This window comes from Heloderma suspectum, chromosome 10, assembly GCF_057233095.1.
Source record: "Heloderma suspectum isolate Gila_16-S chromosome 10, 16-S_ref, whole genome shotgun sequence".
NCBI lineage: Eukaryota > Metazoa > Chordata > Lepidosauria > Squamata > Helodermatidae > Heloderma > Heloderma suspectum.
The window spans coordinates 37,570,323-37,584,732 of record NC_139467.1 but is presented as its reverse complement, the minus strand read 5'-3'; the positions used below and the strand labels follow the sequence as shown (position 1 = coordinate 37,584,732).

Here is a 14,410-nt window from a genome sequence, read left to right as displayed (position 1 = left end):
GTATACCCATACAGTAGTGTGAACTGTTGAATGTGTAAGAAGTGCATATCAATGCACTTAGTCGTCTTCCAAACCGTCGAGATAGTAATGTAGAAATTTGTCTACCTTATATTGTTGATCACAACCATTTTGGAGTGTTTCCTGTATGCCTATTTCCTACTTCATTCCTGCTCTGATGCTGACTGGGATATCATCTGAGAACTCGCCTACTTGCATAATTGGATGTGTGAACAAATAAAATGGGCGCAAATACACTGAACAGTGAAAATCACCCAACGAGCATTCAAGTAAACACATGTCTGCACACTGAATGTATGCACAACGAACATTTCATATGAAGAGGTCTTAACACTGCAGGCTTGTTGAAAGGTTTTCTAAAGTATAGGAAACACTTTAGGAACTCCAAAACACAATGCAAATGCTATTACTATGGAAGGAATTGCTGGGTCAGCTGTGGGAAGAGGAAGAAATGGTTACTTTATTCACTTGCTAATGTCATTGGCTACCCTCTCATTCTTGCATCTCTTCCTGTTCTTGACCTTCTTGCTCTGCTAGCAGTTCTCACACTGAGTACTCTGTTGCCTAGGTTAACATCCAAAATACTTCCTTTAATCTGTATTCTTGTGAGCTGTCTTAACACTGGTGCCTTACATAAGCCCCTATTTGTTCCCACAAACAGTTCCGAAAGTGTGAAGCAGAGAAGTGACGTCTTTTACCTCCAGCCGGAGCGTTCGTGCGTCCCCAATAGCCCCATGTGGTATTCCACTATGCCAATAGATCCTGGGACTTTGGACATCATGTTAACGCGTATCCTTATGGTAAGGGAGGTGCACGAAGAACTTGCCAAAGTCAAACCGGAAGACTCTGATCCTGAGCTTTCAGACTAAAGTTGGGCAAAGGGGGTGTTATCTCTTTTTTTTGTTTTTGTTTTTTTGTTTGTTTCCTTCCCTTTCCAATACACCTTGCAAAAGCACCAAACTGTGAATGCATCCAGCCTTTGGAAAATCTTCTCTTTTGTGTCACACAAACCCTCGGAAGGCACAGCGTGCGCTGCAACAGATTGCAAAATGAGAATTGAAGGACGCAAAATGACAGAAGCTGCAGGAAAATGGAGGGCTCGGTGGCTGCGATGGATCCCGAAAACACTCTCTCAGAATGAACTTGAGACCTGTTTCTCTACCCCCACCCCAAAGTGGTGCTTGTAGTGGGATAAAGACCAATTATGGACTGTTGTTGTTTTTTCTTGAAAGGAAACCTGTTGCGTATATTTTTCCCTCCTAACCATGGAAGCCAAGAAAGCTAGATTAAACCCCTGGGTGCTTTTGCAATGTAGCTGCTGCCCACAGATACGTGGGGTTTCCTAACACTTGCCATAGGATGCAAAGCAGAGCGTAGTAAGGTGGAAACAAGTGGAAACGCCATCTGTAACATACACACCTGTTCCCCTCCCTTGGCCCTTTTATAATTTTTTTTTAAAACTTGGATTGGACGTTTGATAAGTCCGATTCCACCACACGTTGGGGCAAAGGACTCCGCCATCGGACAGGAAAGCCTGGTGGGGCGCTGTGAAACTTCCTCTCCTTTGAAACACTGACTCTGTTGCTTCCCTCACTGGGCAGCAGAGTAAGCCCAGACTCCTCACAAATGCTTTATGACGAGACAAGTAATTCCAGAGTGTTCGTGGACACGCACACGCGTGCACTCCCAACTCAGACAAACAGGGTTTGGAACAGAATTGCCCCTTTCTCCTGCCCAAGCCACTAGGCTGCTATCGAATGCCAGGATGCTCAGAAACGGTTCTGGAGGAATTGCACCTCCATCCCCACTCTTCTGTTTTTTTTCTTAAACCTGTCTCAGTGGCAGCTTCCCCTCCACCTCCATCTCCCTACTGTAACTCTTGTTTTTTATACGTTCTGGAGGGATGGGCCTTTGGGGGCCTTACAAAAATGATTGTTTTTAATTTTCCCACTTTTTTTTTTTAAGCCCAACTACATCATAATGCTTGAGTAGGATTATTTGTCTGTCTATTTACTTTGCCACTTCCATTCAAATAGTCATGTAAAAATAAGGTCCAAATTTGAAAGAGAAGTTTGGGTGGCTTGCCTGTTGCCTGTATCTCCCCCCCCAAATGGATCCTCCTTCTACTTTATCCAAAATGCAGGGTGCTTATCCCTAACTAGGTCAAACCCATTTCACCATGCCCCTCAAATTTAAGACTTTTTCTCAGTCTTGCAGCTTACTTTGGAAATCCAAACTATTTTTAAAAGCAGAAAAATTGTATCTTTTTATTGGCCGTTTTGTCCAGTCACCAAATTTCTAAAGCTGAGTTCTGGCTTCTTTTCTTTTTTAAACCCGCTGGTTGATCTCTCCAGTGCTGAACAAAACCTCCTTGTGTGTGTGTGTGTGTGTGTGTGTTTGTGGTATTCTTTTTAACAGTAAGGAAGGTAACAACAATAAAATCAGAAAGTAGTCTCTCATTTTTGCTGTTGTGTACTTGATCGTCCGTCCCCTGCCTGTAATGGAGTTCACTGGTGTATTTTTGAAATACAGAAAATTGTGTGAAATACGTTTGTTTTAAAGCACCTACCCCCACTTTTCTGTACAATCTAATTTCCTTTCCCCCCACCCACATTTGTCATTGCTGATCAGAGAGAGATCCCACATTTCATTTTATATCCTGAGGTAAAAATTAGAAAGCAGAGGGGAGGAAAAGTTGTTACTGGGCTATGACCTTTCCAGTAAATTGCCCAGTTTGAAGTACATGAATTTTTCTAGGTGTTTTAAAATGCTAATTTCCCCCCAATTCTCTCTTCCCCTCCCTCCCTGCTGTAGCTGTATGAATAAGTAGTTGAATAGCAGATACACTGTTATGGGTTTCGACAGCAAATACGTTTTTCTGGAACTTAAAAAAAATAATAAACTCCCTCACATTTTTTTTAAATATTGAGCTTTTTTGGTTTCTTAACAGACACAATCCATTTACTGTATGGCTCTGTAAAGAAAAAAAATTAAGTGGTGTCTTGGTTGCATGTAAGTCTGCCCAGCGTCCTCCTACTAATCTGTAATTGAGAAGCCCACAGTAGGTGGGAAGTCCTCAGAAGTGCAGCTATTTATGTCTGTCAGAAACTGTTTTGTTTGTTTTTCCCCTTAGAAATTGTGTGAATTTTATTTCCTTCAGGGAATAATAAGCAGCAAGGGAAATATCTAAACCATCTTTGATTTCTTAAGAAAAAACATATTTCCCCAGATTTTTCCCTTGATAGAAGTTAACCGAAAAATTCCCTTAGAATAAAAACAGTATATTTGTATATGATGGATGAGTTCAAGTTTTCTTTCTGCCTCCGAAGCACCCAGGAGGAATTCTTGTTTTGTGCGCTGGGGATGGGGGGGTTTAACCAAAGGTGCCAGGGTAAGAATAGGACTCCTCTGCATGGGCAGGATCCTTTTTTAGAGCAGTGGGATAGTGGACCTTCTCCTTATGAAGTGCGCGCTCCTGCTCCATCCAGCCAGAAGCTTCAGGTAACCTCACAACCACCACATGGGGACAATCACCCTTTCCTCTTGGGGTCCAGCCCACAATATCCAAAGCTGTGGTGTAGCCTTTCAACTCACAAAACAAAAACAGACAGCTGCAATGTTTAATTTCCAATATATTTGTGGGCTGATGTTTCGAGAGGCTTCTCTCAGGTGTCATTAAATTCTTCAAGGCTTCGAAATGGTACTCCAGAGCTCTTCCTTCTAACTCACCATTGGGAAGCCCATAAGCAAAGAGTTCCGAATATCATTTGGAAGCTTTGAAAAGGGTCCCCACCCTTGATGAAGAGAAATCTCTCAAAGTGTCGGCATACAAATCTATTGGATATCCAACCTTGCAGCTGTGCTGCTGTTGTTTGGCTTTTACAGCTGTCTTTTTCATCCTCATTTTTTGTTGGAGTACAAAGCCCAGTATCCCCCAGCCACACCAAGTAGAAGATTCCCGGCAGCGTGGCAGGGACATAGAATGGCTGGGCAGTGGCACTCCTGAGGCTGCCCTACTCAGGTAGTGCCCAAGGTAGAGATTGTTCTGTGGGGGATCCAGCTTCTTCTGTGCTGCCAAGAGCCACTCACCAGCAAAGCCTAGGCCAGCCTTCCCCTACCTGGTGCCCTCCAAATGTGCTGGATCTCAGTTCCCAGCACCTTAGGGATGATGGGAGTTCTACTCTCAAACAGTTGGAGGGCACTAGGCTGTAGGAGGCAGCTATAGTGCAACTGCCCATGGAGGCTCTTGTCAGCCATCATGTCTAGTGACCATTGGTAGACACACCCATGGGGGAGGATAGCCCTATTTTTATTTATCTTTTTGTAGCAAAACACACTGCAGGCAGACCAAACATACATGGCTGGGAAGCTGCATTTGGTTTCATTCCATGGTGGGCAACATGCAGCCCTCCCTGGCCATTTTTGCAACTTATCCATTGCCCCTGCTATGCCATCAATTTGCTGCTGAAATTTGGTGGTGCAGCATCAGTGAGGAAAAATAGTCTTGGGCAGTTTGTCGCTGAGAACATAAGAGCTGTGCTGGATCAGACCAAGGGTCCATCTCGTCCAGCATTCTGTTCACACAGTGGCCAACCAGCTGCCCATGGGAAACCCACAAGCAGGACATGAGTGCAACAGCACTGAAATGTATTGGAGGCGCAAGGAGGTTATTTTAAAGCAAAACTCTGGCAAGCTGTACTGTGGGCTTTTAGACTAGGCTGCTATCGAATGCCAGGATGCTCAGAAACGGTTCTGGAGGAATTGCACCTCCAGAATTGCGCCTAGTCTAGATTTCCTCGATGCTGCTGGATATCAGCAGCATGGCACAGGCAAGAGTATGTTCCCAAAAGTTGCCCACTCCTGGTTCAGTTGATCACAGGTGCTGCTATCATGAAGGTCAACATTACCAAACCCTGTCTTATTTGGAGAGGGCAGAACTCCTCCCATACTGGTGCCAAGCTACTGAGCTGACAGCAAGAGAAGTTCCCATGAACACATCCTTTTGAAAATAACTTAAATTGCTTGTTATGGGTGGAGACGGGAGGGAGGAGATAAAAGAGCCGGTAGGGTGGATTTCTCATTGCTGGATATTATGTACTGTACATTTTGGGTGCAAAAGGTCACCAAGCCCTTTTCTCATTAACAGCTAATGTTGCTGCCATTAATGCTCAGCAAATATGTTGATTTCTGGACATATACAGTGGAGAGGGGGAAGAGTAGAGGGGAGATAAAGACCTAGTCAAGGCATAGGAATATGATAGGCTCATGGAAAACCTGATCAACTGGTAAGACTAATGCTTTATTGAAACAAGTTACAATAAATCCTGTAGGTAGAGAAGCAATACGACTGCTTAGCATTCAAGGTGATTCTTATAGCGGGTGTAATGCTTACAATATGATGACAAAACAAATCAGTGTAGGGATGATTTTACAGTGGTGTCCAGGGACATATGACTGGATCCAGTCAACACACCACAGCTCGTCGTGGCTTTTGTAATTTATTATACCCATGAGGACAGGGTGCATGTCACTATGACCATCTAGCTAGTGACTTGTATACCAGTGTAAACAATATAGTGTTTATTCTGCTTGTTGGGAAGAGCAGTGGTTCAGGATATAGCTGTTACATGGGATAAGCAGACGGTTTCCCTAGCCGAGTGCTTTGTGGCCAGCCTGCCTCTGCTGTATAGTATTTGCTATACATGTTCATGTTGTAACTGGATGTACTTAAAACAGAAGGGGGCAGCTTATGGCCCTCCAGCTGTTTCAGTCTACAACTCCCATAACCCCTGACCATTAGCCATGTGGATGGGAGCTGTGGCCCAGAACATCTGGAGGGCATCTACTGTCAACGGAGAAGAGCACAACTTTCTTTTATTCTCTTAGCTTAGTGGGAAAACATGGAAGTGTCCAGCTCCTCTTGAAACTGAAACAAAACGCTGCCTTGATCTTTCACTTCAAGAGGTCAGCCGCAGCACCTAGCAGTGCTCCTCCAGCTGTCACAGCACCTGTTGCTGTAGCTGACACCCCTGCAGCACCTGGGATGAAAAGAGGTGAGAGGAGACTGTTACTGAGATGCAAGTCTGCATCCATGATATGATTGGCTCTCCAGGAGCGGGAGACATACCGATTGACTGCATTGTGGCAACAACACCCCCGGCCGTCACTCCTCCACCACCGGCAATGGCAGCTGCTGACATCATCTTGGCAGCCACTGATCCAGCAGCAATTCCAGCTGCAGTGAAACCCAGGGCTCCAGCTGCTGCAGGGATACCAACCACAGCAACCCCTGCAAAACAGGAACAGCAAACTTAGCTGCATGCTGATATGGCAATCTTGGGGGGAAAGTCCAAAGTTCATAGCTGTACTATTACTTTGTAGCCTAAAGCCCTTTTGGCAAACTCCTGCTCACCTGGAGACTGTTCCTACCAGTCGTTTTACAAGCCTGCATCATGCACTCCTCACATGCTGCTGAGCAACATCTCACGTCTCATCTCAAACATTCCTACTACTGCTGGAACATTAGTTGGGCCTAGCTTCGACTCCCTTCTTGCCTCTAAGCAGTATGTGCTAAGACCCCGAACCTCCTTAAAATGGCTGGTTGCACAGGGCAATCCTCTGAGTTATGGCAGTGCTACCCTTGGTTGCAATCTGGACTGCCAGGGGAGGTCAGCTTGCCAAGTCTCGCTTGTCCTGGAGTATCTCTCTGCACACAAATTCATGAAGGCCATAAAAATCCAGGAACTGTCCAGTTGGTAATCTCATTAACAATGATATGACTACGTGAATTCCTAGACCATTTAGAGGCAGGAATGAGCAACTTACCCAAGCCAACTGCAGCTCCAATTATGGTGTCTAACAGAAGAGAGAACTCTGTGTTAATAAGACGTTCCAAATAGCAAAAGTCCTAGCAGGTCCGACACAGCTATGACCCCAAGGGAAATGTGGAAGCTATTGCTCTGACCCTCAAAAGCCAGGGGTTGGCAACTTGTACCCCTCTAGGTGTTGGACTGCAACTGCCATCACCCTTTGCTACTGGCTGTGCTGGCTAAGGCTGATGGGAGTTGCAGTTCCACAAAATCTGGAGGGCCACACGTTGCCCACCCCTGTGCAAAATGGTTTACTTTTTAAAAGCACTCTCGGGAGTAAGAGTGACCCTTTCTGCATTTCCACAAGGCAGCAAGCCCAAAACAAGCAGAGTTACTGTATATGGCAGCTCTGTCTAATGGCAGGAAATTCAGATGAGTCCACCTTGGAAATGACTGGATGTTGCAAATTTTGTCCACCAAATGGAAAAAGGGCAAGATGTCCCCCATCATTTGTGAGGTTCAAGTGGAAGGAGGCATGGGTGATCGAGACTGGGACCATTTAGAGTTGTAAAAAAAAATTGAGCCCCATAGTTACTGGAAGATCCATCTCAGGCTACCTTGGATTTTTGAGGCTTCAGAGGGTGCCCACAAGATACCACACGTTCTTCTTGATCAAGAAGTCCAGAAGCTTAAGCAAGAAACCAGGGGGCCAAAACTTTTGCATAGTTCTACAGACTTAAGTTGTTCAGGAGCTGCTAAGAGACTATCCAGTTCCAAGCATTTCTTAGCTCCCAACACCAACTTTTGGTGGTGCAAATATCCTATTTCTAGTACTGTCCTTGCTGAGAGAGAGAAAGAGAGTCTGTGTCTCAGTTCATTGCTGCCATAATCACATTTTGTGGTTACCACTTCGAATAACCTGATTCTGACAATGGACCTGTCAGTCTAGGCAAATGGTAGAGCGCACGTTTTGCATGCAGAACATACAACTTCCCGTACCTGGAATCTCTAGGTAAGCTTGGGGAAGATTCCTGCCTAGAACTTGGAGAGGTGCTGCTCAGTCCAGAAGACAATACTGAGCGGTGCTCTGACTTGGTACGAGACGGCTTCCTACGTACTGGTTGGGGACTGGAATTCTCTCTAGCAGCTGATGCTTTGGGGGCAGGTAGGCATCCCTGTCCCGCCCATCTGTGGGAGAAGCTGGTATGGGCCCCAACACCCCCATTCGCACCAAAGCTGAGGGCTGCTACTGTAAATACATTGGCCAAGCAGTGCTGGGTAGAGTCACAATTTCATACTGCTGTTGGATGCAAACCTGCCCCTTAAGGGGCCTGGGAACAGCAGGCTGCACTGAAGTACCTAACCCACAGTGGGTAGGGAAGTGGTAGAGAAAGAAATGAATGCACACATCGGGGGGGGGGGGGACCTCCCTGAAGGACCATGATCCCCGTGCAATATAAACAAATCATAAATATCACAGTGATTTTGGTGGGGAGTGGGGGATAACTAACAAACTATCCTTGACCCAACCCACAGTATAAAAGGATGTGAACTGCAGGGGAAAGCAGCAAAGTCCCCACAACGAGATGTGGGGGCAGGGGGGAAAAGACAGAAAAAGAACTCACCCATGATTCACTTTTCACTCTGTCACCTTCGTGGTCTCCTTTTTCGCCTCGTGTGTGCAGTCCTGCATATATAATAATTCATTTTATAAAGCAGGCTACAGCTCCCAAGGGACATGCAGCAATGCACATGCACAAGGCACCATCATGTCCACATAGAATCATAGAATAGTAGGGTTGGAAGGGGTCCATCGAGTCCAACCCCCTGCTCAACGCAGGAATCCAGGTCAGAGCATCCCTGACAGATGGCTGTCCAGCCTCATCTTGAATGCCTCCAGTGTGGGAGAGCCCACCGCCTCCCTAGGTCATTGGTTCATTGATCATTGGCACTTGGCACATGCACGTGCCAGAACAGAACTCCAGGAAATAACCCAAGTTTTCTCTGCGGGATTTCCAGGGAAGGATGAGCAAATGACAAATGGAGAGATGGCCACCTCTAACTTCAGTGACCTGTGTATAGATACAAGAAACTCGAGCTTTATTTACAACGGATTGGCTTAACATTCCAGGCACAGCCACTCGCTGCATCCAGAGCTCACTCTTCCAACTACACCTCCTAGTGTTGGCAATTGCATAATGGCACTTTCCAAAGCATGACTTGGAGGAGGCTTCTAGGGGGGAATGAGGTCAGCTTGCTGTACAAAGCGCATCTGCAGGGAAGGGTCGAGGATGCGTTTCCAGGGGTTCCACGCTCAATGGATGTAGAAAGGGATCCTTGATTATGACATTTGAAAGCCTGAGGTTTTCCTGTTCCCATACTCCACTTATCCTTCACAGCTTCCAAGGTGGCTGTTTGGGGGCTCTCAACTCTGGAGGCAACATCCATTTTTTAGGATATTCCTGGAAATATCTGTCCCTACTCAGAATATTAGGGGCTGCGGTGGCTTGGTGGCTTAGTGGTTAAGATGCTGAACTGCAGACCGGAAGGTCGGCAGGACAGCAGTTCGAGATCCGAGTGCCGCGTGACGGAGTGAGCTCCCGTCTTCAGTCCCAGCTCCTGCCAACCTAGCAGTTCGAAAGCAAGAAATTGCAAGTAGATAAATAGGCACCGCCTCGGTGGGAAAGGCAACAGCGTTCCGTGCACCTCGGTGTTCAGTCATGCCGGCCACATGACCACGGAAGCGTCTTCGGACAGCGCTGGCTCTTCGGCTTAGAAACGGGGATGAGCACCGCACCCTAGAGTCGGACACGACTGGTTGGGGACACCTTTACCTTTACTCAGAATATACGCACGGGAAGCAGTTTCTACCATGTGCTCTGTGCATGACTAAAGTCCCATCAGTTTTAATGGGTCTGCTCTACGTATGACTTAGTTTGCATCCAACCCTTTGTTCCTCAACGTGTTTACTTACAAGTCAGCAACACTGACTCCAATAGGGTTTACAGACAACTATGCATTTTTAGGATCAAAGCCATAATTAAGATTCCAATTATTTACTTAATTGTGTGGTAGTTCTTGGTCTTGCTGCTAACAGCCAGAAGGCATTGTTTAGCTCTTCCAACTTCTTCAACATATTTTCCACCTCATGAATAAAGATGGCGGACTGCTCCTAGCACTACCAATCAAAAGGCGCTAGGCACCTATTCTGTCTTTCCCTACTGAATGGATTTACTGTGGGAAGAAAAAAAAGAGGGTGCTTCCAGATGAAGCTTTTCTCATGCAATAGCCCTGCCTCATTCGCAGAATTTTAGCAGGAGTCCAGCTGCCATGGTCTTCCACTCATAACCCATGTTTTCCCACCGCTTCTTCCATCTTTTTTTCTTGCGGTGGAAAATCCGTTAAGGAAGAAAACTTGGAGGAACCACACAACACCTTCTATTAGCGCTAGGACCCCCTTGTGTGGAGGTATCCAGACAAAGCAGTGGGAAAACACCACACCAGAGGGTTACAAGCAGAAGATGAGGACATCTAGAAGACACCCCCCTGCCCCCGCTCATCTCCAGCTGCTGCTGCTAAACTGCAAGTCCCCCCAACCCCCTTTATGGGGGAACCATCACAGAAACCACCTGGCTGTAAGCTGGTAGATACTGTATGTGTATGCAGCGCTAGGAGAGGCTTGCCTTTAAACAGCAGTTGCCAATGTTAACATTTGCTTCTTGGCCTTTTGGCCAAGATCAAGCTAAAATCCAAAGAGAAGAGACACCCCACCAACATGAAACACAGAAAACAATCGATCAAACCAGCTGTTCAAAGGTTCTGAGTGCCAATCATTTGACTAAGCAAAATGGGTTGTTCCAGAACCATAAATGCTCAGTTTGCCTTCAGGTCCAGATTTCAGCCAGTAGGCAGGACAAGCAGTAGTGCAGCTAAGTCATTTTAGACCCTGGATGCAATAGTCTTACGGGGGGTGGGGGGCCTTTCAGATGGCTGTGTGTATTGTTTCAGTTGTGAACCACACAATCAATATTTGTCCTCACCCTCCAACCAACACTCCATGCTTCATAGCTCCTTCTACACTCCTCATCCGTTAGAGAACAGTAACAACAAAACCTTTGCCTACGCAGATTTTTAAAAAAATCAGTCTGAGCCTGTGTAGTTCTGCATTTTAAACTCCCTCAAATCATGGCACCATCATGATTACAGGAATAAAATGGAGTTTGCTTCTGCTGCCCTCATCACCTTGTGCCCTTTGGCTGCTGACCGGGGACCCCCAGAGCTACACCACTGAAGACAAGATGGGGGGATAGGGAAGAGAGCAACGGGCAAGGAAGACAGTTCCTCCACCACACAGCTGGGCAACTTCTGGCCACCCAGATGTTTTAGGCTACAATTCTCATAAAAAAAAACCCCAATGATGAGGGCTGATGGTTGTTGTAGGGGAAAACACCGGGAGGGCCACAACACCCATCATCCGTAGCCAACATAGCCAACGGCTGCAGATGATGGGCGCTGTGGCCCTCCAGATGTTTGGCCCTAAAAGTGGCTCAGGGCTGCTCTGCCACCACCTCACCTCTCACAGCACCCTCCCCCAACTGGGCGCCCTCCAGATGTGTCAGCCTGCAATGCCCATCATTCCCAAAACAGCACCGCTGGCTCGGAATGATGGGTGTTGCAACCCAACCCACCTAGAGGGAACCAGGCTACAGAAAGCTGGCTTCCGGGGTAACGAGAGATGGGAAGCAACGCCGCTTGCCCTTCTCTTACAGGCGAACAATCGCCTCCAGCTCAAGTCTGGCTTCCAAGCCCCGCCGCCGCCCCCGCCGCCGCCCCCATCCCCATCCCCATCCCCATCCCGGACAGCCCCGTGGAAACAAAGGAACCTGGGGCCAGGTGGGGGGCTGGAAAGAAGGGGCAGCAAGCCACCCCGTTTGCCAAATGCGCGCGCCCCCCCCCCTTACTTTCCGGGCTCTGGGTTTCTCTTCTGCAAGCAGCGACCGACCCGCAGCTGGCCAGAGGCGATCTTTGTTTTAGGCAGGAGGGGGGCGTGGTTTGTGAAGACCTGGAAGGAGGGCGGGAGGAGCGCGTAACGGGCAGCCGCCTCCGCCAATGGACGGGGAGCGGGCAGACGCCCCCGGCTGCGGCTGGGCCGCGTCAAGGGCCGCGGTCGCGGTCGCTCTCGCTTCCCCGCGGCGGCGCGGCGGAAGGGAGAAACGAAACTGAGGTCGGGCGTCACCTTTTCTTGCCTTTCCCTATATACGTACATGAGAGAGAGAGAGAGAGACAGACAGAGACACAGACACAGACAGACAGACAGACAGATATATATATATAGATAGATATGGATATATATATATATGGATATATATGGATATATATATGTATGGATATATATGGATATATATATGTATGGATATATATATATATGGAGATAGATAGATAGATAGATAGATAGATAGATAGTTGCAGAAATAAGAGTCAGAGAGACCACGGAGAGAAGGAAAAATAGTTCTTTATTAACGCGCGGGCTTTATGGCTGGAATCACTTCCAAAGTGCCAAAAGCCCTGAGGTACATCAGCAAATTGTTTTTATAGACATTATGACACATATGAAAAAGCTCCTCCGCCCCCCCTCTGTGTGGTCTTGCAGTATTCAGCATTTTCTCTTCTAGCACCATTGTTTATAGTCCAGGAAATGGGTTATAGGGCATGATAAGCAGAGAACATGGTAACTCTGACTTTAGCCCTGTTGACAAGATAAGAAATTCCTGCGTCTCTTTAGCTTGCAAAATGTATTCGAGGGAGAAGGAGCTCAGCAAAAACATGAGGCATGAGGCTACTTAGTCTGACCCTCTACATTGCTACTACAGTATATGGAAAGGCAAGAAACGGTGACGCCCGACCTCAGTTTCGTTTCTCTCTTCTAAAATTTATTTATTTATTTAATACAGGTCTAATCTGCCTGATAACTACTTTAAAAAAGCTAAAATGCCATTTTACAACACAGTTAAAAATAGAAAATACAAATGTTTAAAGGAATAAAATACAATGCAAAGCACAGCAACCAACAGCACCGGAATCGATGGAACAGCCGTAACAACTCAGAACGAGGTCCCTAAAGTGCCCTGGAGAAAAGAAAAAAAGAAGCTCTTTGCCTGGTGCTAAAAAGACAACAACGTAGGTGCCAGGCGAACCTCTTTGGGGAATTCCACAAGTGGGGTGCCACTGTTGAGAAGGCCCTCTCTCTTGTAGCCGCCCCACCTAGCTTCCTTTGGCAGGGGCAGCCAGAGGAGGGCTCCTGAAGATGACCAAAGGGTCAGAGCAGGTTCATGCAGGAAGAGACGTGCCGTTAGATATTTGCCGTGACTCTGCGTACTCTCTGTCAGTCTGGCGCAATTCTAGCCCACAGACGATGATCGAAAGGACTCCATACAACCAACGCTTCTTTAGTTGAGCCTCTGCTCTGACTTTTAGGCACCACTCGCATGCCTGCTTACCTGGGACCTTACCTTTGTGCTGGAATTTCAGGGACCACACTACCACCTCATGCGCTCGCAATGCTTTTATTCAAGGAAACAGAGGCGCGCACGCTGCAGCGGTTCCTCACACCAGAGGGCCCCGCCTCACAGCCCACAAAGGGCATTATACAGTTGGCATCGGTCGCACATTCCATTCTCTTATGACACAATGTCTTCCACTTATCTCTCTGCTCCTTCCTTCCCTCTCCCTTATGCTAGATCAGCAGTACATGACTTATGCCATCTCAGCAGTACGTGGCTGCCTTACGTCAAGAAAATGGCACTTACCTAAAGCATCACACTAGTTATGTAATACACTGAGCTCAAGGTCATTACACCTTGGGCCTTTCTTCTCAGTAGACCTGGACAGGATCACACTGCTGGCCTGTTGCTGTTGATATGGTTTTCATGATAGACAGTTTTACTGCTACGTATAGTTTGGTTAGGTTTATTTGTTTTTAAAGTTTGATGTGATTGATGTATTTTCATTGGAAGCTGCCTTGAGTTTGATTTTGTCACAGAGAGGCAAAATATAAATGTCCAAATAAATAAGTATAAACAAACATCTGTGGAACAAAAGCTTGAGGGTTGCATCCAGATTTAGTCCCATAACTTAAGTCCCATTGATGGCAGTGGGTAAACTGTAATTATGACTAAGTCTGGATCCAGCTGTGAGAAAGACTTGGGTTCTGAATCTATCATCTGGCAGCCCTGGTTTTCTTCCTTTTTCCTTCTGTCTTTGACGAAGCTTCAGGTGGTTTACAAGGGTGGCCCAGGGGTCTCCTAACTACAGCTTGCTGGGATCCACATCTGCTTAGCTTCAGCTAAGCATTTGGTTTTCTGACACCATTCATAGAGCTGGAAGGGGCCATTTAGGCCATGGGTCCAACCCCTGCTCCATGCAGGAATCCAGTTTAAAGCATCCCTGACAGTTGGTGGTCCAGTCTCTGCTTGAATACCTCCAGCAGCGGAGAGCCCAGCCGCCCCTCCAGCAGTTAGTTCCATTGTCTGACTGCTCTGACCACTACGAAGTTCTCTTGATGTTCAAAAGAAATCTGCCTTCCT

The 14,410-nt window shown here is 46.9% G+C and overlaps 2 protein-coding genes across 8 annotated transcripts in view; one reads left to right on the top strand and one right to left on the bottom strand.

The window, feature by feature from the left end:
* Positions 1-5,979, top strand: part of ZMYM4 (zinc finger MYM-type containing 4) — a 61,312-nt gene extending 55,333 nt beyond the window's left edge. For all 5 annotated transcript variants that reach the window (XM_084815996.1, XM_084815995.1, XM_084815993.1 and 2 more), the window contains exon 29: positions 680-5,979. In XM_084815996.1, coding sequence (XP_084672122.1) covers positions 680-887 — 208 coding nt within the window. In that variant the 3' untranslated portion in view covers positions 888-5,979. The remainder of the gene's footprint in view (positions 1-679) is intronic.
* Positions 5,297-13,404, bottom strand: LOC146338148 (interferon alpha-inducible protein 27-like protein 2B). Of its 3 annotated transcripts, none has more exons than XM_084816000.1 (5): positions 13,337-13,404; positions 8,453-8,514; positions 6,844-6,873; positions 6,146-6,307; positions 5,297-6,056 (listed from the first exon to the last, which is right to left on the bottom strand). In XM_084816000.1, the coding sequence occupies exons 2-5, from the start codon at positions 8,454-8,456 to the stop codon at positions 5,971-5,973; spliced, it is 282 nt and encodes a 93-aa protein (XP_084672126.1). In that variant the 5' UTR covers positions 8,457-8,514; positions 13,337-13,404; the 3' UTR covers positions 5,297-5,970. The 3 variants fall into 3 exon arrangements, with proteins under 3 accessions (XP_084672126.1, XP_084672125.1, XP_084672127.1); XM_084815999.1 differs by lacking the exon at positions 13,337-13,404 and adding an exon at positions 11,789-11,831; XM_084816001.1 differs by lacking the exon at positions 13,337-13,404 and adding an exon at positions 11,794-11,831 and having other exon boundaries at positions 8,453-8,515.
* Between the last annotated feature and the right edge of the window lie 1,006 nt (positions 13,405-14,410).

What these genes read in the sequence shown, in the direction of transcription:
- LOC146338148 (XM_084816000.1), bottom strand. An exon ending in TGGAGCTGCAGTTGGCTTGG is followed by an intron (nt 6,308 to 6,843) that starts GTAAGTTGCTCA and finishes CCTGTTTTGCAG; the next exon opens with GGGTTGCTGTGGTTGGTATC. An exon ending in TGCCACAATGCAGTCAATCG is followed by an intron (nt 6,057 to 6,145) that starts GTATGTCTCCCG and finishes TTTTCATCCCAG; the next exon opens with GTGCTGCAGGGGTGTCAGCT.